At 46.6% G+C, this 23654-nt stretch overlaps 2 protein-coding genes across 10 annotated transcripts in view; one reads left to right on the top strand and one right to left on the bottom strand.

Moving 5' to 3' along the window:
- Positions 1 to 23654, top strand: part of r3hdm2 (R3H domain containing 2) — a 294265-nt gene that overhangs the window by 191501 nt on the left and 79110 nt on the right. For all 9 annotated transcript variants that reach the window (XM_078534495.1, XM_078534493.1, XM_078534494.1 and 6 more), the window contains one exon: positions 2171 to 2325. In XM_078534495.1, coding sequence (XP_078390621.1) covers positions 2171 to 2325 — 155 coding nt within the window. The remainder of the gene's footprint in view (positions 1 to 2170; positions 2326 to 23654) is intronic.
- Positions 3206 to 3638, bottom strand: LOC144672638 (histone H2A-like). The gene has a single exon (XM_078534499.1). The coding sequence runs from the start codon at positions 3590 to 3592 to the stop codon at positions 3206 to 3208; it is 387 nt and encodes a 128-aa protein (XP_078390625.1). The 5' UTR covers positions 3593 to 3638.

Here is a 23654-nt window from a genome sequence, read left to right as displayed (position 1 = left end):
ATCGCCCCTTGCTGTTCAGTGGCATTACCATCACTGAATCCCTCACTATCAATATCCTGGGGGTTACCATTGAGCAGAAACTGAACTGGACTAGCCATGGGGAGGCCCGTGTCCAGTGGCGTACCACAGGGATCTGTGCTGGGTCCCCTATTATTCGTCATTTATATAAACGACACAGATGACTATTTGGAAGGTAGGATGAGTATGTTTGCAGATGACACAAAGATTGGCCGGGTGGTTAACAGTGAGGTTGAGTGTCTTGGGCTACAGGAAGATATAGACGGGATGGTCAAATGGGCAGATAAGTGGCACTTGGAATTTAACCCTGAAATGTGTGAGGTGATACACTTTGGAAGGAGTAATTTGAGAAGGAAGTATTCAATGAACGGCATGACACTAGGAAGTTCTGAGAAACAAAGGGACCTTGGCATGTGTGTTCATAGATCTCTGAAGGTGGAGGGGCATGTTAGTGGGGTGGTGAAAAAGGCATATGGGACACTTGCCTTTATCAATCGAGGCATAGATTACAAAAGTAGGGAGGTCATGTTGGAGTTGTATAGAACCTTGGTGAGGCCACAGCTGGAGTACTGTGTGCAGTTCTGGTCGCCACATTATAGGAAGGATGTGATTGCACTGGAGGGGGTGCAGAGGAGATTCACCAGGATGTTGCCTGGGGATGAAACATTTAAGTTATGAAGAGAGGTTGGATAGATTTGGGTTGTTTTCGCTGGAGCAGAGAAGACTGAGGGGTGACCTGATCGAGGTGTACAAGATTATGAGGGGCATGGACAGGATGGATAGGGAGCAGCTGTTCCCCTTAGTTGAAGGGTCAGTCACGAGGGGACACAAGTTCAAGGTGAGGGGCAGGAGATTTAGGGGGAATGTGAGGAAAAACTTTTTTACCCAGAGGGTGGTGACGGTCTGGAATGCGCTGCCTGGGAGGGTGGTGGAGGCAGGTTGCCTCACATCCTTTAAAAAGTACCTGGATGAGCCCATGGCACATCTTAACATTCAAGGCTATAGGCCCCTTCGCACGTCTTAACATTCAAGGCTATGGGCCAAGTGCTGGTAAATAGGATTAGGTAGGTCGGTCAGGTGTTTCTCATGTCAGCGCAGACTCGATGGGCCAAAGGGCCTCTTCTGCACTGTGTGATCCTGTGATTATAAATACTTTGTCTACAAGAGCAGGTTAGAGACTCGGACTCCTGTGACAAGTAACTCGCCTCCTGACTCCCCAAAGCCTGTCCACCATCTACAAGACACAAGTCAGGAGTGTGATGGAATACTCCCCACATGCCTGGATGAGTGCAGCTCCAACAACACTCAAAAAGCTTGACACCATCCAGGACAAAGCAGCCCACTTGATTGTCACCACATCCACAAACATTCACTCCCTCCACCACCAATGCACAGTAGCAGCAGTGTGTGTACCATCTACAAGATGCACTGCAATAATTCACCAAGGCTCCTTCGACAGCAACTTCCAAACCCACGACCACTACCATCTAGAGGGACAAGGGCAGCAGATAGTTGGGAACACCACCACCTGGAAGTTCGGTCCAAGTCACTCACCATCCTGACTTGGAAATATATCGCCATTCCTTCACTGTCACTGGGTCAAAATCCTGGAACTCTCTCCCTAACAGCACTGTGGGTGTACCTACACCACATGGACTGCAGCGGTTCAAGAAGGCAGCTCACCACCACCTTCTCAAGGGCCACTAGGGATGGGCAATAAATGCTGGCCCAGCCAGCGAAGCCCACATCCCATGAATGAATTTAAAGAAAAATACATTTTTATAGAAGGGAACAGAGTGAATTGAGAAATGGTTAAAATTCAATGCAAACCTTTTCACTGGGGGGAGAAAATGAGAAACTGAACTTTGAGTCCATTCGCAATTAATATATTCAATGATATTGTAATGCTTTCTGAGGTACTGTGTTAGGGTGTTACATTACCTGAGTTCCTTCTCTTTGTGTCACACACTAAGTTGACATCCAATTTTTTTTTGTTCTGGTATGAACTGAGCTGGCGTGACCTGCAAGAATTGAACAATATAATTAAATCGATTTTGATTCTTTTGGGGCTGTACGTAAGTTCGTGGGCACTCAAGTCAAGTTTCATAAGATTGTTCATTCTGTGTTGTAAGAATTGGGACTCCTGTTCTAGGCTTGCCGCTCGGGACTCCTGAATTAACGTCATCAGGTTATGTGCAAGCCTCTGCACAGCAGCCTGGGAGGACCGTCCTGTCGAATTCTGCACAACAACAGCAACTGCCACCCACACCTCAGCAACAACCAATGACCAATCACATGATATCACAGGTGAGTCACCATTCAGTGTCCCTCCCCTTCATGTAAAGTGCACTAGATTATTTGGTTGTGATGTTGCAGAAGGTGGGGGCTACCAAGTTAGACATGAATTGAGAACAAACGCATTGTAAAGCATTTAGTACAGTGGAGCCTGCTTATTATCATATTTCGTCCAAATCATTTTACTGTCTTTGTGTAACTATAACATTCCAAGAATAAAATGAGTTTCTGTATAGAATGCAAGAAAATATTCTATATTTATCAGAATTTTTTCCTTTGTGCCAAAATGAATTCAAACTTGCAGTCTCTACTGTAAGTTGTTTTGAGCTGCTTGATTTCAGTTTTACATTATCTTGGTATTGAGGTGTTTTAGACAGCAGTCAAACAAAAAGCTCTGTTAAAATCTCTTTGCAGTCATTGCTATTGGCAGCTTTTCATTTTTAGCCATCTCAGTACCACACTTCCATTGTTCCACTTGGGAACCGAAATATTTTGCAGAGATAACAGTGCAACTTGCGTTGAAGCAACTTAAATAACACGAACAAAAATGTTAGAACAAGCATTTGTATAGATTCACCCTATTACAGGAAGTCTGAATGCATAAATTGGACCACTTTTGGTGTATTTTCATTTTGCCTGTGTTTTTTTCCCAATCTCCCTCTGAAGGCACCTCATGCTACACTATGGTTTCATAAGCCATAGCAGACCTTCAGTGCATGTGCAGCTTGATTATGTGTTGCCAGACTATGTCACCACGGGTGGGATGGGGTGCAGCAGCGATGATAAGGCAGTCAAGGTTGATATTGTCCTTGCTCAATATTCCCAAGCATGTTTTTTCCACCTCAAGTCACTTGATAGTCATCAGGTATGATCTTTTTCCGATCTCGCCCCTTCAGGCGTAAACCTTGCTGGGGTGGCCGGTTTTCTTGGGCAGCAGCACAGCCTGGATGTTGGGCAGGGCCCCACCCTGGGCTATGGTGACCCCTCCCAGCAGCTTGTTGAGCTCTTCGTCGTTGCGGATGGCGAGCTGCAGGTGGCGGGGGATGATGCGAGTCTTCTTGTCCCGGGCCGCGTTGCCGGCCAGCTCGAGGATCTCGGCCGTCAGGCACTCGAGGACGGTGGCCAGGCAGACGGGGGCTCCGGCCCCGACACGCTCAGCATAGTGACCCTTGTGCAGCAGCCGGTGGATACGGCCGACGGGGAACTGAAGATCGGCTCTGGAGGAGCGAGTCTTGGCCTTGGCACGCCCTTTGCCTCCGGTTTTACCGCGACCAGACATTCTGTTGTTCCTCCTGCTGAAAGTCTTCACCAATGTTGAATCTAGTCATCAGGTATGGCTGGTCCTTTTTTATTGCTCCTCTAACCCAGGGTCTTAGACCAATGTAGCATCTATACTGAGATCAGTAACTCAGCACAGAGTTGGACTGTAGCCTGGGGCCAACTGTCCAGTACCACACCAGGAGGTATATCTATTCCTTTTCTCATTAGGATTTAGATTCCTAGGACACTGGGAGCTGTTCTGGGGAAAGTGAAGCATTTACGGCTGGATGGGTTGCATCTCAACAGAGCCGAGACCAATGTCCTCGTGAGTGGTTTGATAGTTCTGTTCGGGAGCATTTAAACTAACTTGAACATAACGAACATACAAATTAGGAGCCAGAGTAGGCCATTCGGCCCCTTGAGCCTGCTCTGCCATCTGATGAGATCATGGCTGATCTGATTGTGGCCGCAACTCCACTTTTCTGTCTACTCCCTATACCCTTTGAAGTCTTTGTCAATGAAGAATCTATCTAACTCAGCCTTGAATATATTCAATGACCCAGCCTCCACTGCGCTCTGGGGAAGAGAATTCCACAGACTCACGACCCTCAGAGAAAAAATTTCTCCTCATCCTGCCTTAAATGGGAGACCCCATCTTTTTAAACCGTGTTCTAGTCTCCCCCACAAGAGGAAACATCCTCCCAACATCCCCCTGTCAAGCACCCTCAAGACCTTATATGTTTCAATAAAATCAACCCTCGTCTTCTAAACTCCAATGGATCAGGCCCAACCTGTCCAATCTTTCCTTATAAGATAACCCTCTTGTCCCAGGAATCAGTCGTGTGAACCTTCTCTGAACTGCTTTTAATGAATTTATATCCTTTCTTAAGTAAGGAGGCCAAAATTATACACAGTACAGATATGGTCTCAGCAATGCTCTGTGCAATTGTAGTAAAACATCCTTACTTTTATATTCCATTCCCTTTGCAATAAATGACAACGTTCCATTTGGAGAGAGTGAATGGGAACCGAGATGTAGCATTAGGAAGGATAAATAAGGTGCACAAATGATTGGGAGAGACAAATGGCACTAAAGTAAGAAATAATGTGTTAGGTGGGGTCAGATGAAGAGCTAAAGCAATGAGTTCTAATTTAGGGTTACAGTGAATGTATGGAAATGCACAGAGTGTGGTAAATAAGCTTAGTGAGCTGCAGGCACAAATAGCCACATTCAGGAGAATATGATGTTGTGCCAGTAACAGAGACCTGGCTCAAAAAGAACAGGATTGGGTATGAAATATTCCTGGATGCAAGGTATTCAGGAAAGATAGGAGGGAAGGACATAAAGGAGGAGAGGTAGCATTATTAATGAAGCTAAATATTACAGTACCGGGAGAAAGGATGTCCTGGAGGGATCAGGGACAGAATCTATTTGGTTAGAGCTAAGAAACAAAAGAAGTACCATTACACTACTGGGTGTATTCCATGGCTACCAAGATATATAGGAACAGATTTGCAAGGAAATTATAGAGATACACAAAAACTATAGAGTAGTTATAATGAGAGACTTCACTTATCCTCAAATTAGTGTAAAGGGCAGAGAGGAGGAACAGTTTCTGAAATATGTTCAGGAGAATTTTCGAGATCTGTATCTTTGTGACCCAACAAGGAAGGAGTCATTACTGGGTCTGATTCTGAGAAATGAGCTCAGTCAAGTAGATCAAGGGCTAGTATTGCAGGATATTGAGGGAACAGTGCAATAAGGTTTAGGTTAGCTATGGAAGAGGACAAGAAGCACTCCAGTGTAAAAATTGGCGGAGGGTCAATTTCATTGTTGTGAGAACAAATCTGTCTCAGGTAAATTAGAATCAGATTGACAGGCAAAACTATAATTGGACAATGGCTGGCTTTAATGAGGAGATGGTTTGGGTACAGTCTAGATACATTCCCATGAGGGGGAAAGCTGGTGTAGTATAAAGGGTTAACAGATGTGATGTGATAATATTTGGCATAGATGATGATGTACCACTGACATCAGTCAGTCATGTGTCAGAGTCTCTCTCTCTCTCAGAGTGATGCATGTCAACTCTGTAACCTGCTAAGATGTAGTGCTCATAAACAAGTGTTGAACAGATACCAGAGTATGTCTACAGTCTAAGAATCAAGCCCCATGCCTAGAGTCCAAGGTAGAAGGACCTAATCTCAGAACATGGTGGCAGCAGTGGAGACATTGATGTGAAAAAACACTTCAGTGTTATCAAAGGAACCACAGAGTGAAGAAACCTTTGAAAGCAGCTTGTAAAAAATTCAGCAGAAGGAGGCACACTGGAGAGAGGTAACAATGATTGTACCTGGTGAGCAGTCTCTGCTATTTTTGACTGCGTCGAGGGCCCACAGAGAGGCCAGCAATGGGAGTTATGGAAACGCCATTTTCTCTTGTACTGAGCAACATCAGGTCTTCAGAAAAAGGAGCAAAAGCTTCAAGTTTGTTCCTTTATGTGGTAGGTCCAGTAGCAGACGACATTCTCCTAAGGCAAGGGGTGCAGGAGTCCGCCAGAGACTTTGAGTCCATTCTTAAAGCCTCTGGCACATATTTTAGCCTGAAGCAAAATTTAGTAATTGAACAAGCACGTTTTAACCAGCAGTTGCAAAGACCTGGGGAATCGATTCAATTATTTTGAGCCGATCTATATTGCCTAGCTAGTTCTTCCAGATGCAGGGCGCTGAAGGACGATCTAAACGGTGATCGCACAGCTGTGGGGTTCCAGGATGAAAAGCTCTCCGACTTTCTGCAGACCAAAGATGATCTTCCTTTGGATCAAGCAGTCCAGTATGCGAGACAGGCTGAGGTTAGAGTATTTAATCGGGCTATCATTTGGGGCGACTCCGATGCTTCACATTACTGTAGACTGGGTAGGCCCATGGGCAGTGAACCCACCCATAAGAAAGCTCGCCAAACCAGGCGAAAGGATGGGGAAATCCACACCGGCAACCATTTTGAGATGCTTGTGTTGTGGCGCGAAAACCCAGCATAAGCACCAGGACTGCGCAGCAGGGGGCACGGAATATTGTTTTTGTAAATCCAACAATTTTAATTGAAGTCGAAAACCTGGAAGTATTTATGAAACATAAACCATCCAGGAAATGGAAAGTCAAGAAAATGGTGAAATGACAGAGTCCATAGAGGATCACACTGCTAAAGAGCTGGTACCTTCCAGGGGTGAAAGCCAGCTGGCACCCATACTTCAGTCCCAGCTGAAAGTTTTCTTTCCTCCAGAACTAGAGGTCAGCACAGAAGCTGCGGCAGAATCTTTCCCACTTCTGAAGCTGCAGAATCCTGGACAGCAATCTTGTCTTTGAGTTGATTGTCCACAGAAAATCCAGCTCATTACAGAAACTGAGGTTGTCTTGTCTCCATGACCTCAGCAATTCTTTCCATTGCCTATAGTGGAGCAACCTCATACAGAGAGAAGTGTGGCTCTCTTACCACTGCCTACAGAAAGTAGACAGTCCTCCCATAAAATCGTTGGGAAATCCTCTCCTCTTTTCCTGACAACCTTACAGGAATTTGGTCATTTTTTTCCTTTGTCATCTAACTTTGTCTCGGATCTTCAGTGCAGTTTCAGTCTTCAATACAGCATTGGATGATACGGATGTGACAGTCTTCCCTGGAGTTGAAGATTATTCCTCTTCTAAAGCTGCTTCACAGAGTCCTATGGGGGAGAAACAAGTTCCTCAGAGTGCCCTGAGTTCTTCTCTTCTAGTCCCAGAGGATACAAAGCTCGATTCTCTTTAGTCTTCTCTTTTGGATCAGTCATTAATTGCAAAGTCTTGTTGTCCTTGCAGTTCAGTCATTCTGCAACCTACACTCTAGCAGCATTGCTGTCAGCATTGCAGGGAAGCAAAGTGTTGTCCTCTCCTGCATATGATAATGCCCTACCAGATATGGAAGAAAGCCCTCATGTCTCCAAGATGTCTTCCCGAAGGGCTGAGAATACTGTGGGAGGTTGAATCCCCCACGACTGTGACTTGGGGAGGGCAAGAGTTGGAGTTGGGTAGAATCTGTAGTTGTTAAAAGGGAGTTACAGAAATGTAACATAGTTTCATGTTGTTGTTAACAGGTAGGTTAGTATACTTGGGAGGTGTAGAATAAAGTGTGAACAGATGGGATATGCTGATGTAGATGATGCACGGTTGACGTCAGTCAGTCATGTGTTAGACGCTCGCTCGGTCTCTCTCTCTCTCTCTCTCTCTCTCTCTCTCTCTCTCTCAGAGGGTATTAAGAGGAGGTGTGGGGCTAATTTGTGACGAAAAAGGAATTGACTCATGGAGGCAGAGGGCATGATTGAGGTAAATAAATGAGTATTTTGCATCTGTCTTTACCAAGGAAGAAGGTACTTCCATAGTCATAGTGAAAATAAGTTGAGATACTGAATGGGCTAAAAATTGATGAAGTGGAGGTCATAGAGTTGTATATGACACAGGCCATTCAGCCCATCAAGTCTGTGCTGGCCCTCTGTGGAGCAATCCAGTCAGTCCCATTCCCCTGCTCTATCCCTTTAGCCCTGCAAGTTTATTTCCTTCAAGTGCCCATCCAATTTCCTTCTGAGATCATTAATCGTCTTGACCCACCACCTTTGTGGGCAGCGAGTCCGAGGTCATGAACACTCATCGTGTAAAAAAGTTCCTCCTTACATTCCCCCTGTATCTCTTGCCCAAAACCTGAAATCTCTGTCAATAATCTGGGAATAGCTTTTCTTTATCTACCTTATCTAAACCTGTCATAATCTTGTACACCTCTATCAAATCTCCCCTCAATCTCCTTTGCTCCAAGGAGAACAACCCCAACTTCTCCAGCCTAACCTTGTAGCTAAAATCCCCCATCCCTGGAACCATTCTGGTAAATCTCTGCACCCTCTCAAGGACCCTCACATCCTTCCTAAAGTGTGGTGACCAGAACTGGACACAATACTCTAGTTGGGGCCTAACCAGAGCTTTAGAAAGGTTCAGCAGAATTCCCCTGCTTTTGTACTCAATGCCTCTTTTTATGAAGCCCACGATCCCAGATGCTTTGCTAATTACTCTCTCAATATATCTTGTCACCTTCAAAGATCTCTGCACATGAACCCCCAGATCCCTCTGCCCCTGAACACTCTTTAGAATTGTGCCATTAAGTCTATATTGCCTCTCCCTATCCCTTCTGCCAAAATGCATCACCTCATACTTTTCTGTATTAAATTCCATTTCCCACTTGTCTATCCATTCTGCCAGCCTATCGATATCTTGCTGCAGTTGATTAGTATCATCCTCAGTGTTTGCCACTCCTCCAAGTTTGGTATCATTGGCACATTTTGAAATTTGACTCTGCACTGCAGTATCCAAGTCATTCATATCTATCAAACAAAGCAGCGGTCCTAGCACTGACCCTTGGGGAACACCACTGTCTACCTACCACCCTCCAGTCTGAAAATAACCATTTACTGCGACTTGCTGTTTTCTGTTCCTTCAGCCAATTTTTTATCCAAGTTCACACTGACCCTCCTATTCCATGAGCCACAGTTTTCTTAAACATCCTTTTATGTGGCACTTTGTCAAACACTTTCTTAAAATCCATAGACAACATCCACTCCATTCCCTTCATCAGCCTCTGTTACTTCATCAAAAATCCAGTGAGATTAGTCAAACAGGGTCTGTCTTTTACAAATTGTACTGGCTCTCCTTCATTAACTCAAACCTCTCCCAGTGCCTGCTGATTTATTTTCCCCGATTATTGTGTCTAAAACCTTACCCACCACTGATGTTAAACTGACTGTCCTTGAATAAGGGTGTCACTAGAGGGGATTTGAGGAAACAATATTTTGTCAGATTCTTTTTCCTCAGTAAGCACCAATACGAAGGACTCATTGGACTGGATCTTCCGATGCCAGCAGTGGTAAATGTTGAGACATCCGCCGCTGTTGCACTTCAGGAACCATCAGAGGACCTGACCTACATACACGCGTAATAATTGTCCAGAAAGTTTAAACTTGCGATAGGTTGACTTGCGCTGCCAGGGACAGTACGAGAACACCTCTAAATCTGATTTCAGGGTTGGAGACATGGGCTAGATGCATGCACTTAGCTGGACTATTATGACACAGCCGATGGTAAAGGCTGAATTGGTCAAATCCCAGAGGGAAACTTGAAATACCTGTCATAACCCATTTTTGCAATTTCTATGTTTCGAGATGTAGGCTTTGAATTCAGTAGTAGTAAGACAACTGAGTCTCAAGAGGTTTTTTATAAAACTAAATTAAACATTTATTAATGCAAAAAAGATTGTAAACACATATGTCTGCAAAGTTACTACTATAATAACCACAGAAATCCCTTAATTAATCTGACTCTGCTGCACCCCCCTGTTGAGGCAACAGTAAAACACAGATTTAAACAGACGCCTAGCAAAGCACACCCTGGACAGTCACATTCAAAATGAGTTTCTTTCAGCTCTGGGTCCTTGCAGATAGACTTGAGGCTTACAGGCTGGAGGCTTTAGGTCTTAGAACCCCTTCTCCTTTTACCAACAGCCTTCTCTTCCTTCATACATATTTTCCTCTTTGAATGCAAATTCTCATTGTCACTAGGTTTTTTTAACTTTTTAAATCTTCTAACAATAAAACCCTTTTATAATACCCACTTTACTAGTAAGCTTTGAAAAAATAAACACATTGTTTCTGAGCTTCACCTGGTTAGGTGTAATATTTCCCCTGCTCTTTTGAATGGTCTATTTAAAAATGCAAATTGCCCCCTTTAAACCTCAGCTTCTATTTCCCTATGTTTATTTAATTACCATTTCAAGCTTCCTCTTCTGTACATCAAAGCCTCTGGACCAGCTGGTTTTAAACCAATTAAGATGCGCGCACGCGCACACACACACACACACAGATGCCACTAAACTCTATTTTAAAATAATTTCCAATAACATTATAGACATTATTATATCTTCTTGACGTCCCCACCTTATGGAAAAATGAGCCATCATAATTCTAAAAGACAGCTTCATTTTTATTAACCCATCTTACACTATTTTCTATATTTAACTATATACTGTTATGAGACAGCAGTTGTTAAAGCTGAGCTATTCAAAAATCCCAGAGGGAAACTTTAAACAACTGTCTTAACCTATATTTTTAAGTGGCATATTTGAGATGCAACTCTAAGTTCAGGAATCAGATCCCCAGTTCTCAAGAGGTTTTATATTAAACTAAATGAAATATTTTGGCCAGAATTTTACATTCGGCATGCAGGGGCGGGCCCGACACGCTGGAATGTAAAATGATGCGCGATATTTCGGTAGGCGGGCGCACTATGAGGACAGAGGCATGCCCGCCATTAATTAACAGGCCAGCTAAGGCCCTTGAGGCACCAATTGAAATCGATTTTGCGCTGCCTGTGCGACTTTCGGGGTGTTGCTCGGGCGCAATGGGCAGGCAGGTAGGCCACATTTTCAAAAACCTCATCCACGGGCGGGATTCATTCGGACTCGAAACGTTAACTGTGTCCCTCTCCGCAGATGCTGCCAGACCTGCTGAGTTTTTCCAGGTATTTTTGGTTTTGTTTTGTAAGAGGGCTGAGTGGGCTCGCTAATGCGAGTTGTTTGTACTTTAGATTATAACTTACTGCTACTTGCTTGTGTGAACAGGATAACTTCATTTCACTTCAGAGTGGCTTTGACAGAAATAAGAGGCTTCAGTTCAGGACTCCGGGGAATTCATACCATTTGGGGCCTTCCGGATATCAGACAGCCTTCCCTTACCCTGGGAATGGGGATTGTGGCCTTCGCTGGAGGCATCTCCTCCTCTGAGGAAGAGAGGGCTAGAAGGGAGAGGAGGCCAGGTATCCCTATTCAGCCTCCAGGGGAGCGACCGTTGGGAGGAGAGGCGCAGGCACAAGGGGTTCAGGGCCAACAGGTAGTCCAAGGCGTAAGGGGCCGCAGAAGATGTCATTATCCTGCTGCTAGGGTTTATAGGTGGCGTTGCAGCTACCTCAATATGTCCAAGGTGCAATGCCGAAGGAGGGTCCATCTCTCAAGGGAGACCCTGATCTCCATTAGTCAGATGATCGACCCTGAGATCAGCTCCGACTGTGTGGGTGGACACCCCTTGCCAGTGGCTCTGGAGGTCACAGTGGCCCTCAACTCCTATATCTCTGGCTCTTTCCAGGGATCAGTGGGTGATCTTTGTGGAGTCTCCCAATCGGCTGTCCACAGTTATGTCAAGCTGGTGACAGACGCTCTGTCCAGGCGTGCATTGACTTTCATTCACTATCACACGGACGAGGCCAGCCAGGCTGAGCGAGCCAGAGGCTTTGCCACGATTGCCTCCGTATCCAGGGTGCAATAGACTGTACATGTGTGGCCATCAAGGCGCCAGCGGGTGAGCCGGGTGCCTTTGTCAACAGGAAGGGCTTCCACTCCATGAACGTGCAGATAGTGTGTGATCACAGGATGCAGATTCTGCAAGTCTGTGCAAGGTACCCAGGCAGCTCCCATGATGCTTACATCCTGAGGCACTCCCAGGTGCCGGGGCTCTTCAGTGCTCCAGCCCGGCTGGATGGATGGCTGCTGGGTGACAAGGGCTATCCGTTGAAGAGGTGGCTCATGACACCTCTCCACCATCCAAGAACAGAAACTGAGCAGCGGTACAATAGGAGCCATGCCTCTACAAGGGCGGTGGTAGAGAGAACCATCGGTCTTCACAAGATGCACTTCCGATGCCTGGACCGTTCAGGGGGCGCACTGCAATACCCCCCCCCGATCATGTGTCACTGATAGTGGTTGCATGCTGCGCTTTCCACATTCTGGCACTGGAAAGGGGGAACACAGTGGAGGAAGATGATGTTGACATTGCTGTTCTGGCAACAGACGATGAGTCCAGTCATGAGTACGAGCATGGTCAGGAGAACACTTAGGGGATAGACGCTGACTTGGGCAACCTCCAGGGAGGCAGGGACACCCGGGAGGCTTTGATCCAACGCTCCTTCAGCTAGCCTAACAAAGATGAACCATCACCACATGCCAAGGCTGCAGGCTCCCTACTCGATACCTGACAGTGCATGTTGTTCACCAAGCATATCTTCCTATGTGCCATTTCAATAAAGCTCAATGACAAACAAGTCACTCATAACATCATTGGTTACCTTTCACCTGCAGAACTAATGAAGCACCCAGAGGCTTGTTGAACACAAACACATTTACTGGTCTGGTGCCTGGCATACATAAATCAAATTAAATGGAAAGCTGTTCTCCATCACATCTAATTATAAATAACTTAAAAGTGGGGCAAAAAAATAACACCAGTGATAAGCCTGTGTTGTGCCTAGAGTGCTTTATGTTTGCTTTAAGGGTGCTACATCTATGTGCCCCCCTCTCGCTGGCACCGGCATTGGAGACAGCTGCTGACTGTGTCCTGTTGACCTTGATGACCTTGGTGGTCGTCCTCTGGCCTGTGGAGCCTGTGCTGGCCCCGCCTGGGAGGGAGCGGTCAGTGCCACGTCTGGCAACTCCCCAGTTGTCGTAGCCTCATCAGATGCCACGGTCACTGGCAGAGGGGCGGAGGAGCTGCTGCCCTCGTCCGGAGCGCCCTGAGAGGAGCCCGCAGAGACGACAGGCAGCTTGTGCATCAATGTGAGGTCGCTCTGGACCCCCTTCTCGCCATTGATGAACGTGCACCGAGCTGGGATACTGGGTGCCTTTTCCATCTCCCACACTGACACTGACCAGCTGAGGTCAGTGCCGATTTTGGGCCTGCAGGTCTGAGCGCATCCCCAGGAACCCCTGATTCTGTTCCTGGCACAGCCTCTCCATGAGAGTCGCCACTGTCTCAATGGAGGAGGCAGTGCGCTCGGTCATGAGGGTTAATGCAGTGCTCATGCTCCATATGGACTCCTCCACAACGGAGACCATGGCACGCATTCCCTTCTGTATCTCCGCCAGATCCTCCCGCACACCCTGCTGACTTCCTTGGGACCAGGATATTCCGGCGTGCTGCCACCAGCTCCAGGAGGGCAGCGAGACACTAATCAGAAAACCGTGGGATCGACTGCCCCGCCGACCTGCCCTCCCGCCTGCCCCGCCGACCTGCCCTCCCGCCTGCCCTGTTCTGCAATGCCGTTCTACATGGCAATGGTACTCCAGATCAACAGCAGCCTTTGCATGGGTGCCTGCGCCATTTTTGAATAGGCCGCCGGGTCGCCATTGGACCCGGCAGACATTGAGCTTCCGCCCCTGCCCACCTCTTCTCGCTGATGCCGGAGACGCGCATTACGCTGGGCAGGCCTTAATTGGCCCACCCATGTAAAATGGCGGTGCGGACCTGATCGCGGGCGGCGATCAGACTGCTCCACCTGCTCCCGCCGAGCCCGCCCAACGTGGGAAAAATTCAGGCCTTTATTAAGTTGCAATACATTAAACACATATAAATGGTTACAAATTACTATCATAACTTTTAACAAATTCTTAAACTAACCTCCATTAAGGCAACAGCAACGCATAGACTTAAACAGACACCAGGCAAAGCATTTTCACCTTATGAATTCAAAATGAGGTTCCTTTCACTTTGGTTCCTGTGGAGACAGTTGTAAGCTTACAGTTACTTTGATCTTGCCTTTCTGCTCTGCAGAGACAAAACTGCTAAAGTTATACCTAGCACAGCTCATTGAATGTAAATTCTCATTGTATCACCAGCCTCTTTGAACTCCACCTCTTCTAACAATAAAACCCCTTTCATAATTTTATTTGTAATATAAACATGTTGCTTATTCTCTGCTAGCTAGATACCAGATTTCACTCGCCTTCTTGAATGCTCCATTCAAAAAATGCAAATGCACTCTACCTCGCTTACATCTCAAAACTAGTACACATTGAAGCACCCAGACTAGCTGGCTTTGATCCAATTAAGACACACCCAGAGACTAAACCTCTATTTAAAAGATAAGTATTTTCCAATAATATATACATTAATAGCTTCATGACATCCCCCTCCCTATTGAAAAATGAACCGTCATAATTCTAAAAGACGGCTTCATTTTAATAACCCAACTCTCACTATCTCCTATACTTATTACACTGTTACATTACCAGATGCATGCATTAACATATAGAAATCACTCCAGTTCAGTGTCTAGGTTTTTTAAAATGCCCCATTTTCCTTTAAGCTTCAAACTCTTGATAACACATCTGCAAACAGATTTTCTCCTCCAGTAATATGTATAATCCGTAGGTTACAAAGTTGTAATAATAGGCTACATCTGAAAAGCCTTGCACTTTTGTCTTGAAATTTGTCCAAAAACTTCACAGCATATGGCTTGTATAAACAATTGTTTCTGATGAATTGTTTGCAATATAAATTTCAAAATGCTGCAGTGCTAACACCAAGCTCAAAGTCTCTTTCTCGCTCGTTGAATATCTTCTCTGTTGTACATTCAGCTTCCCTGAAAAATACCCTATTGGTTTTTCAATTCCAGTGTCATCTTGTAGCAGCCCCAATGCCGATATCACTTGTGTCAACGGCCAACTTGAATTGCTTGGCATAATTGGGTACTTCCAAAACTGTGTTGTAGTTAATACAGTTTTCAAACTATCAAATGATTTCTGACACTCCAATGTCCATTGAAACAACTTTTTTAATAGTTCAGTCAGTGGAGCAACCACTTGGCTAAAATTTGGTACAAATTTCTGGTAAAACCCACTCGCACCCAGAAATCTCAAAATTTCTCATTTTGTTGTAGGCACTGGGAAATCCACGATAGCCTTGACTTTCACATCTCTCGGAACCACCTGACCATGTCCAATGGTATGGCCTAGATACATAACTTGCGCTTTTGCAAATTCACTTTTAGCCAAGTTCATCACCAAAGTAGCTTCTTGTAGTCGAGTAAATAATTCTTCCAGATACTGTAAATGCTCCTCCCACGTCTGTCTGAAAACTATTAGATCATCAATATACACGTTACAATTGCTTAGACCTGCAATTACTTTGTCAGTCTTTGAAATGTTGCAGATGCATTCTTCATACCAAATGGCATGATTTTAAACTGATATAGTCCACTTGGCGTTACAAAAGCTGATATTTCCTTTGCTGTCTCCGACAATGGTACCTGCCAATATCCTTTTAGCAAGTCAATCTTTGTGATAAATTTCGATTGTCCCACATTCTCAATGCAATCTTCCAACCGTGGTATAGGATATGAATCTGCTTTTGTCACCGCATTCACCTTTTGATAGTCCACGCACAGTCTGTGTTCTCCATCTGGTTTCAGTGCCAGTACAATACGCAAACTCCAGTTACTGCAACTAGATTCATGTTATCATTTTGAAGCATGAAATCAATTTCTTTTTGTACTCGTGATAACTTTGTTGGACTTAATCTATAAGGTTGTTGCCTTATTGAAGATGATATTTCTGTACATACATCATGCAAAGCTAAATGTGTCTTTCCCAACTTAATTCCACAAATCGGTTTGTGTGACTGCAATAGCTTTTCCAAATTACTTTGACACTTGTTTGGAAGGTAACTCAACATTTAATTTAAATTTTCAAGCACCCCCTCATTATCCAATTTGATTAGAGGAAAATCAATTTCAGAGTCCTGCACTTCTACCTCTTCCTCATCATCCACCATCACTAACACCTCTTTTTGTTCCTCTTTCCTGTCAAAGTACTTTTTAAGCATATTTGCATGACACACCCCCTTCTTTCTTCTACCTGGAGTATTTATCAAATAATTTACTTCACTCAATTTCTTTTCAACTCTATAAGGTCCACTAAACCTTGCATTTAATGAATCAGCTAATACTGGTAACAAAGCTAATACTTTCGCCCCAGAAACAAAACTGCGAATTTTAGCTTTCTTATCTGCTTTCAGTTTCATCACTTGCTGTCATATCTTTAAATGTTCCCTAGCCAACTCACATGCTCTGTCTAATCTCTCTCTGAAATTTGATACGTAATCCAGGAGAGTAGCTTCTGGATTTTGACCCTCCAATTTCTCATAAATCAATTTCAGTGGTCCCCTTACCTCATGACCATAGACTAACTCGAAAGGACTAAAACCAGTTGATGCATTAGGAGCATCCCTAAAGCAAATAACAAGAATGGAATACCCCCATCCCAGTCCTGTGGATAATCCTGACAGTATGCTCTCATCATGGTTTTTAAAGTTTGATGTTATCTTTCCAAAGCTCCTTGTGACTCCGGATGTTGACAACTAGTTTTATCCCCAAACTGTTCATTACTTCCTTAAACAGCTGTGACATAAAATTTGAACCCTGATCTGATTGTATTTCCTTAGGTAAACCATGGGCAGAGTTTTCTGCCTGTCGGGCGGGTGGGCCCGACCCAATCTCTGGCGGGCGGGGAGCTGATCCCCGCCGTAGAAGCGGGACCCCCCCAATCCCCCATTCCCCATCCCCCATTTCGCTGCCCACCATTCCCCCCCACCCCCCATTCCCCATCATCCTTCATCCCCCCCCCATTTCCCCACCCATATTCCCCCCCATTTCCTTCCCCCCCATATTCCCCCCCATTTCCTTCCCCCCCATATTCCCCCCATTCCCTTCCCCCCCCCATTCCTCCCCCTCCATTCCCCCCTTCCCCCCCTTTCCCCCTCATTTCCCCCCTCCTTTCCCCCCCATTCCCCCCTCATTTCCCCCCATTCCCCCCTCATTTCCCCCCATTCCCCCCTCATTTCCCCCCATCCCCCCTCCATCCCCATTCCCGCCCCCCCATCCATTCCCGCCCCCCCATCCCCATTCCCGCCCCCCCATCCCCGCCCCCCCATCCCCGCCCCCCACATCCCCGCCCCCCCCATCCCCGCCCCCCCCATCCCCCCCACCCCCATTCCCGCCCCCCCCATCCCCCCCACCCCCATTCCCGCCCCCCCCATCCCCAAATCCCCATCCCCCCTCCCCCCAAATCCCCATCCCCCCTCCCCCCAAATCCCCATCCCCCCTCCCCCCAAATCCCCATTCCCCCTCCCCCCAAATCCCCATTCCCCCCTCCCCCCAAATCCCCATTCCCCCCTCCCCCCAAATCCCCATTCCCCCCTCCCCCCAAATCCCCATTCCCCCCCTCCCCCCAAATCCCCATTCCCCCCCTCCCCCCAAATCCCCATTCCCCCCCCTCCCCCCAAATCCCCATTCCCCCCCCTCCCCCCAAATCCCCATTCCCCCCTCCCCCCAAATCCCCATTCCCCCCCTCCCCCCAAATCCCCATTCCCCCCCTCCCCCCAAATCCCCATTCCCCCCCTCCCCCCAAATCCCCATTCCCCCCCTCCCCCCAAATCCCCATTCCCCCCCTCCCCCCAAATCCCCATTCCCCCCCTCCCCCCAAATCCCCATTCCCCCCCTCCCCCCAAATCCCCATTCCCCCCCTCCCCCCAAATCCCCATTCCCCCCCTCCCCCCAAATCCCCATTCCCCCCCTCCCCCCAAATCCCCATTCCCCCCCTCCCCCCAAATCCCCATTCCCCCCCTCCCCCCAAATCCCCATTCCCCCCCTCCCCCCAAATCCCCATTCCCCCCCTCCCCCCAAATCCCCATTCCCCCCCCTCCCCCCAAATCCCCATTCCCCCCCCTCCCCCCAAATCCCCATTCCCCCCCCTCCCCCCAAATCCCCATTCCCCCCCTCCCCCCAAATCCCCATTCCCCCCTCCCCCCAAATCCCCATTCCCCCCCTCCCCCCAAATCCCCATTCCCCCCTCCCCCCAAATCCCCATTCCCCCCCTCCCCCCAAATCCCCATTCCCCCCCCTCCCCCCAAATCCCCATTCCCCCCCTCCCCCCAAATCCCCATTCCCCCCTCCCCCCAAATCCCCATTCCCCCCCCTCCCCCCAAATCCCCATTCCCCCCCTCCCCCCAAATCCCCATTCCCCCCCTCCCCCCAAATCCCCATTCCCCCCCTCCCCCCAAATCCCCATTCCCCCCCCTCCCCCCAAATCCCCATTCCCCCCCCTCCCCCCAAATCCCCATTCCCCCCCCTCCCCCCAAATCCCCATTCCCCCCCCTCCCCCCAAATCCCCATTCCCCCCCCTCCCCCCAAATCCCCATTCCCCCAAATCCCCATTCCCCCCCCTCCCCCCAAATCCCCATTCCCCCCCCTCCCCCCAAATCCCCATTCCCCCCCCTCCCCCCAAATCCCCATTCCCCCCCCTCCCCCCAAATCCCCATTCCCCCCCCTCCCCCCAAATCCCCATTCCCCCCCCTCCCCCCAAATCCCCATTCCCCCCCCTCCCCCCCCCCCCCCCCCCATTGGAATTTCATGAGCAATCCTCAGAATCTCATTTCTATACTCTAATGGGATAACAATCTGATGCACCTCCCTCCAGCTTTCATTTGATGAGACATGATCAGGCCTCCATTTTCTCATTAAAATATCATCCTTAAAGGAATAACACTCTGTGTTAATTAATACATTTTGCCTCTGTTTCTGAGTAAGCTGTCTGATATAACTTCGAATTGCAAATCCTTTCGCTGCAACTCAATCACCTGCCTTGAGTTAAACGCTTCAGCTGAATTGTCATCTGCTGTCTCTTTCTGAACAATGTTATCAAACACAGTGCCAGCTAATTGGATTTCAATACCTTCTTCCTGCCTTTAAACTGCCTGTCCTCCTTGTTTTTCTTGTTTAAACCTATGTGCCTGTGATCTTGTTATATCACAGTCTGGAAACAATCCAGGATGCTCTTCTTGTAACACCCATTGAAAACACTTTTATAGGCTGCTCAACTACCATAGGCGTCACCCATATTTGTGATCCAGCGATATCATGACCCAGAATAAATTGAAGCCCTGCAATGGGCTATTGTTCCACCACCCCAACAGTCGCTTCGCCAGTTTTCCACTTAGTCTTTAAATTTACCTTCCACAATGGAATAGGTTTAGCATCTCCATGAACCCCACTTATTATCACCTGTTCCTGCAATGCTCTCTTTGAACAACAAATATCACTATCCCGCAACATTAAGGATTGACTAGCCCCTGTGTCCCTCAAAATTTTAACTTCTTTACCTAATCCACCTCGTGTACATGGAAAGACTTTCCCTTCACATACAAAATCTTTAAACATTCCTGCAACCTGCTCCTCAGAATTCTGTCGGGTAACCTGTGAACATATTCCCACTTCTTTACCTATCATTGATTCTCCCTGTTTTAATTGTACACAAACCACTGGTTTTTCTTGTGCCTGAACCTCAGAACCCACAGTACTTTTACTTTCAGAGCTTTTCTGTACTCAATAATCCCAACAGATTCTCCCTGTAACTTCCATCATACTGACTTTGTGTGTCCAACTTTATTACAATGAAAACATCTCAACTTTTGAATGTCACTTCTACCCTCAGCACCTTCCTTTTTATTCTGAGAAAAAACTATCTGGGAATTTCCAGCTACCCCTTCTCTTCCCTGACTACCCACTTTCCTTTCCTACTTTCTGTCCTTTTCAGATTTAAAAGGGTGACGATAAAAAGGTTTGGCTCTATGAACTAACTCATAATGATCAGCTATCTCTGCTGCTTGTCTTACAGATTCAACTCTCTGTTCCTCCAAATGAGTTCTCACAACTGAAGGAATTGAATCTTTAAATTCTTCCAAAAGAATTACTTCTCGAAGAGCTGCAAAAGTTGTCTTTATTTTTAATGCCCACATCCACCTGTCAAAATTACTTTGTTTTACCCTCTCAAACTCAATATAATTTTGCCCAGGCTGTTTTCTCATATTCTTAAATTTCTGCCTGTATGCTTCAGGAACCGACTCATATGCACTCAAAATAGCCTTTTTCACCACATTATAATTCACCGACATTTCTTCTGATAGCGAAGCATATAGCTCATGCACCTTACCTAACAACTTAGACTGTAATAATAACGTCCAGCTTTCCTGTGGCCATTTCATCTGTTTAGCTAGCTTCTCAAATGAAATAAAGAATGCTTCAACATCTCTTTCCTCAAAGTTTGGAAGAGCTTGTACAAATTTAAAAATCTCCCCACTGGGTTCTACTCTCTTTCCTCCTTTTCTATCTTCATAATTTCTAACTCCCTTTCCTCTTTTCTTCCTCTCTCCTGCCTTTTTGCCTGTTCCCTTTGGAATGCCCTTTCTCTTTCCTTTTCTTCCATTTTAATCGTTTTGATTTGCAACTGAATTTGGGCCCATTCCAATGAACCACCCCTTGGAGAACACTGTATCTCAGGCATTCCTTCCAATTTCAAATGCTGTGTTATCACTTCAAATATGTCTGATTTCCTCGCCCCTGCAGGTAACCCCAATTTGCCAACTCTGTTAACTTACTCTTGGATACTTTTTGTAACCCAATCAAAGTTATACCTTCTACCCCCAGACAAGTCTTAGCAATTACCAAAGCCATCTTGCAGTCTCAGTACTTAAAAAAAACTTCACTAATACCTGAATTCAAAGTGCTTCTCATATTCGTAACCTTAAGATTCAACAATCCAAAAAATCAAGGAATTATAAATATATCCCGCAAAGAGCCTCCAATTATTATGATACACCCGATGGTAAAGGCTGAGTTGTTCCAATCCCAGAGGGAAACTTGAAATAACTGTCATAACCCATTTTTGCAATTTGTAAGTTTCGAGCTGCAGGCTTTAAATTCAGTAGTAATAAGACCACCGAGTCTTGAGGTTTTTTATACAAAATTAAACATTTATTAATACAAGAAAGATTGTAATCACATACATGTGTCTGCAAAATTACTACTATAATAACTACAAAAATCCCCTAATCATTCTGACTCTGTTACACTCCCATTAAGGCATACACTCGACAGTTGCATTCAAGATCAGTTTCTTTCAGCTTTGAGTCCTTGCAGACAGACTTTAGGCTTACAGGCTAGAGACTTTATATCTTAGAATCCCCCCTCCTTTTACCAACAGCCTTCTCTTCCTTTATACACATTTTCCTCTTTGAATGTGAGGTGTAATATTTCCCCTGCTCTTTTGAATGGTCCATTTAAAAATGCAAAATGCCCCCTTTACACTTCGCCTTCTATTTCCCCCTGTTTATCTAATTACCATTTCAAACCTTATTCTCTTCTATACATCAAAGCCTCTAGACCAGCTGGCTTTAATTCAATTAAGACACACATGCACACACACATAGACACAGGCACCACTAAACTCTATTTTTAAAAAATTTCCAATAATATTATAGACATCATTATATCTTCTTGACAGGACATTTACCCAGTCTTGTTCCCCTGTTTAATCGCTGGTGTAAATCAGTGATGAACAGCGGAATTCAACCCACCACACTGAATGGCAACCCCAGCTGAACTACCCAAAACCCTCTGACCTAACACACAGCTACACTGCACACCACATACCAACCCACACCCGCGGGTTTCACTCTGCTCCCACTCTCAGTACTGCCACTGCCGCTCTTTTACCCTCCCTCTGATCTCACTCTGCTCTCACTCTCAGTACTGCCACTGCCACTCTTTTATCCTCCCTCTGGTCTCACTCTGCTCTCACTCTCAGTACTGCCACTGCCACTCTTTTATTCTCTCGCTGGTCTTACTCTGCTCTCACTCTCAGTACTGCCACTGCCACTCTTTTATCCTCCCGCTGGTCTCACTCTGCTCTCACTCTCAGTACAGCCACTGCCACTCTTTTATCCTCCCGCTGGTCTCACTCTGCTCTCACTCTCAGTACTGCCGCTGCCGCTCTTTTATCCTCCCGCTGGTCTCACTCTGCTCTCACTCTCAGTACAGCCACTGCCACTCTTTTATCCTCCCGCTGGTCTCACTCTGCTCTCACTCTCAGTACTGCCGCTGCCGCTCTTTTATCCTCCCGCTGGTCTCACTCTGCTCTCACTCTCAGTACAGCCACTGCCACTCTTTTATCCTCCCGCTGGTCTCACTCTGCTCTCACTCTCAGTACTGCCACTCTTTTATTCTCCCTCTGGTCTCACTCTGCTCTCACTCTCAGTACTGCCACTGCCACTCTTTTATCCTCCCTCTGGTCTCACTCTGCTCTCACTCTCAGTACTGCCACTGCCACTCTTTTATCCTCCCTCTGGTCTCACTCTGCTCTCACTCTCAGTACTGCCACTCTTTTATCCTCCCGCTGGTTTCATTCTGCTCTCACTCTCCGTACTACTGCCGCTGCCGCTCTTTTATCCTCCCGCTGGTCTCGCTCTGCTCTCACTCTCAGTACTGCCACTGCCACTCTTTTATCCTCCCGCTGGTCTCACTCTGCTCTCACTCTCAGTACTGCCACTGCCACTCTTTTATCCTCCCTCTGGTCTCACTCTGCTCTCACCCTCAGTACTGCCACTGCCACTCTTTTATCCTCCCTCTGGTCTCACTCTCAGTACTGCCTCTGCCGCTCTTTTATTCTCCCCCTAGTCTCACTCTGCTCTCACTCTCAGTACTGTCGCTGCTGCTCTTTTATTCTCCCCCTGGTCTCATTGTGCTCTCACTCTCAGTACTGCCGCTGCCGCTCTTTTATCCTCCCTCTGGTCTCACTCTGCTCTCACTCTCAGTACTGCTGCTGCCGCTGTTTTATTCTCTCGCTGGTCTCACTCTGCTCTCACTCTCAGTACTGTCGCTGCCACTCTTTTATTCTCCCCCTGGTCTCACTCTGCTCTCACTCTCAGTACTGTCGCTGCCACTCTTTTATCCTCCCTCTGGTCTCACTCTGCTCTCACTCTCAGTACTGTTGCTGCTGCTCTTTTATTCTCCCCCTGGTCTCATTGTGCTCTCACTCTCAGTACTGCCACTTCCACTCTTTTATCCTCCCTCTGGTCTCACTCTGCTCTCACTCTCAGTACAGCCGCTGCTGCTCTTTTATCCTCCCGCTGGTCTCACTCTGCTCTCACTCTCAGTACAGCCACTGCCACTCTTTTATCCTCCCTCTGGTCTCACTCTGCTCTCACTCTCAGTACTGTTGCTGCTGCTCTTTTATTCTCCCCCTGGTCTCATTGTGCTCTCACTCTCAGTACTGCCACTTCCACTCTTTTATCCTCCCTCTGGTCTCACTCTGCTCTCACTCTCAGTACAGCCGCTGCTGCTCTTTTATCCTCCCGCTGGTC

Source organism: Cetorhinus maximus, chromosome X, assembly GCF_964194155.1.
Source record: "Cetorhinus maximus chromosome X, sCetMax3.hap1.1, whole genome shotgun sequence".
Classification (NCBI taxonomy): Eukaryota; Metazoa; Chordata; class Chondrichthyes; order Lamniformes; family Cetorhinidae; genus Cetorhinus; species Cetorhinus maximus.
Note: the sequence above shows the minus strand (reverse complement) of the source record. Positions and strands in the feature narration are given on the sequence as shown.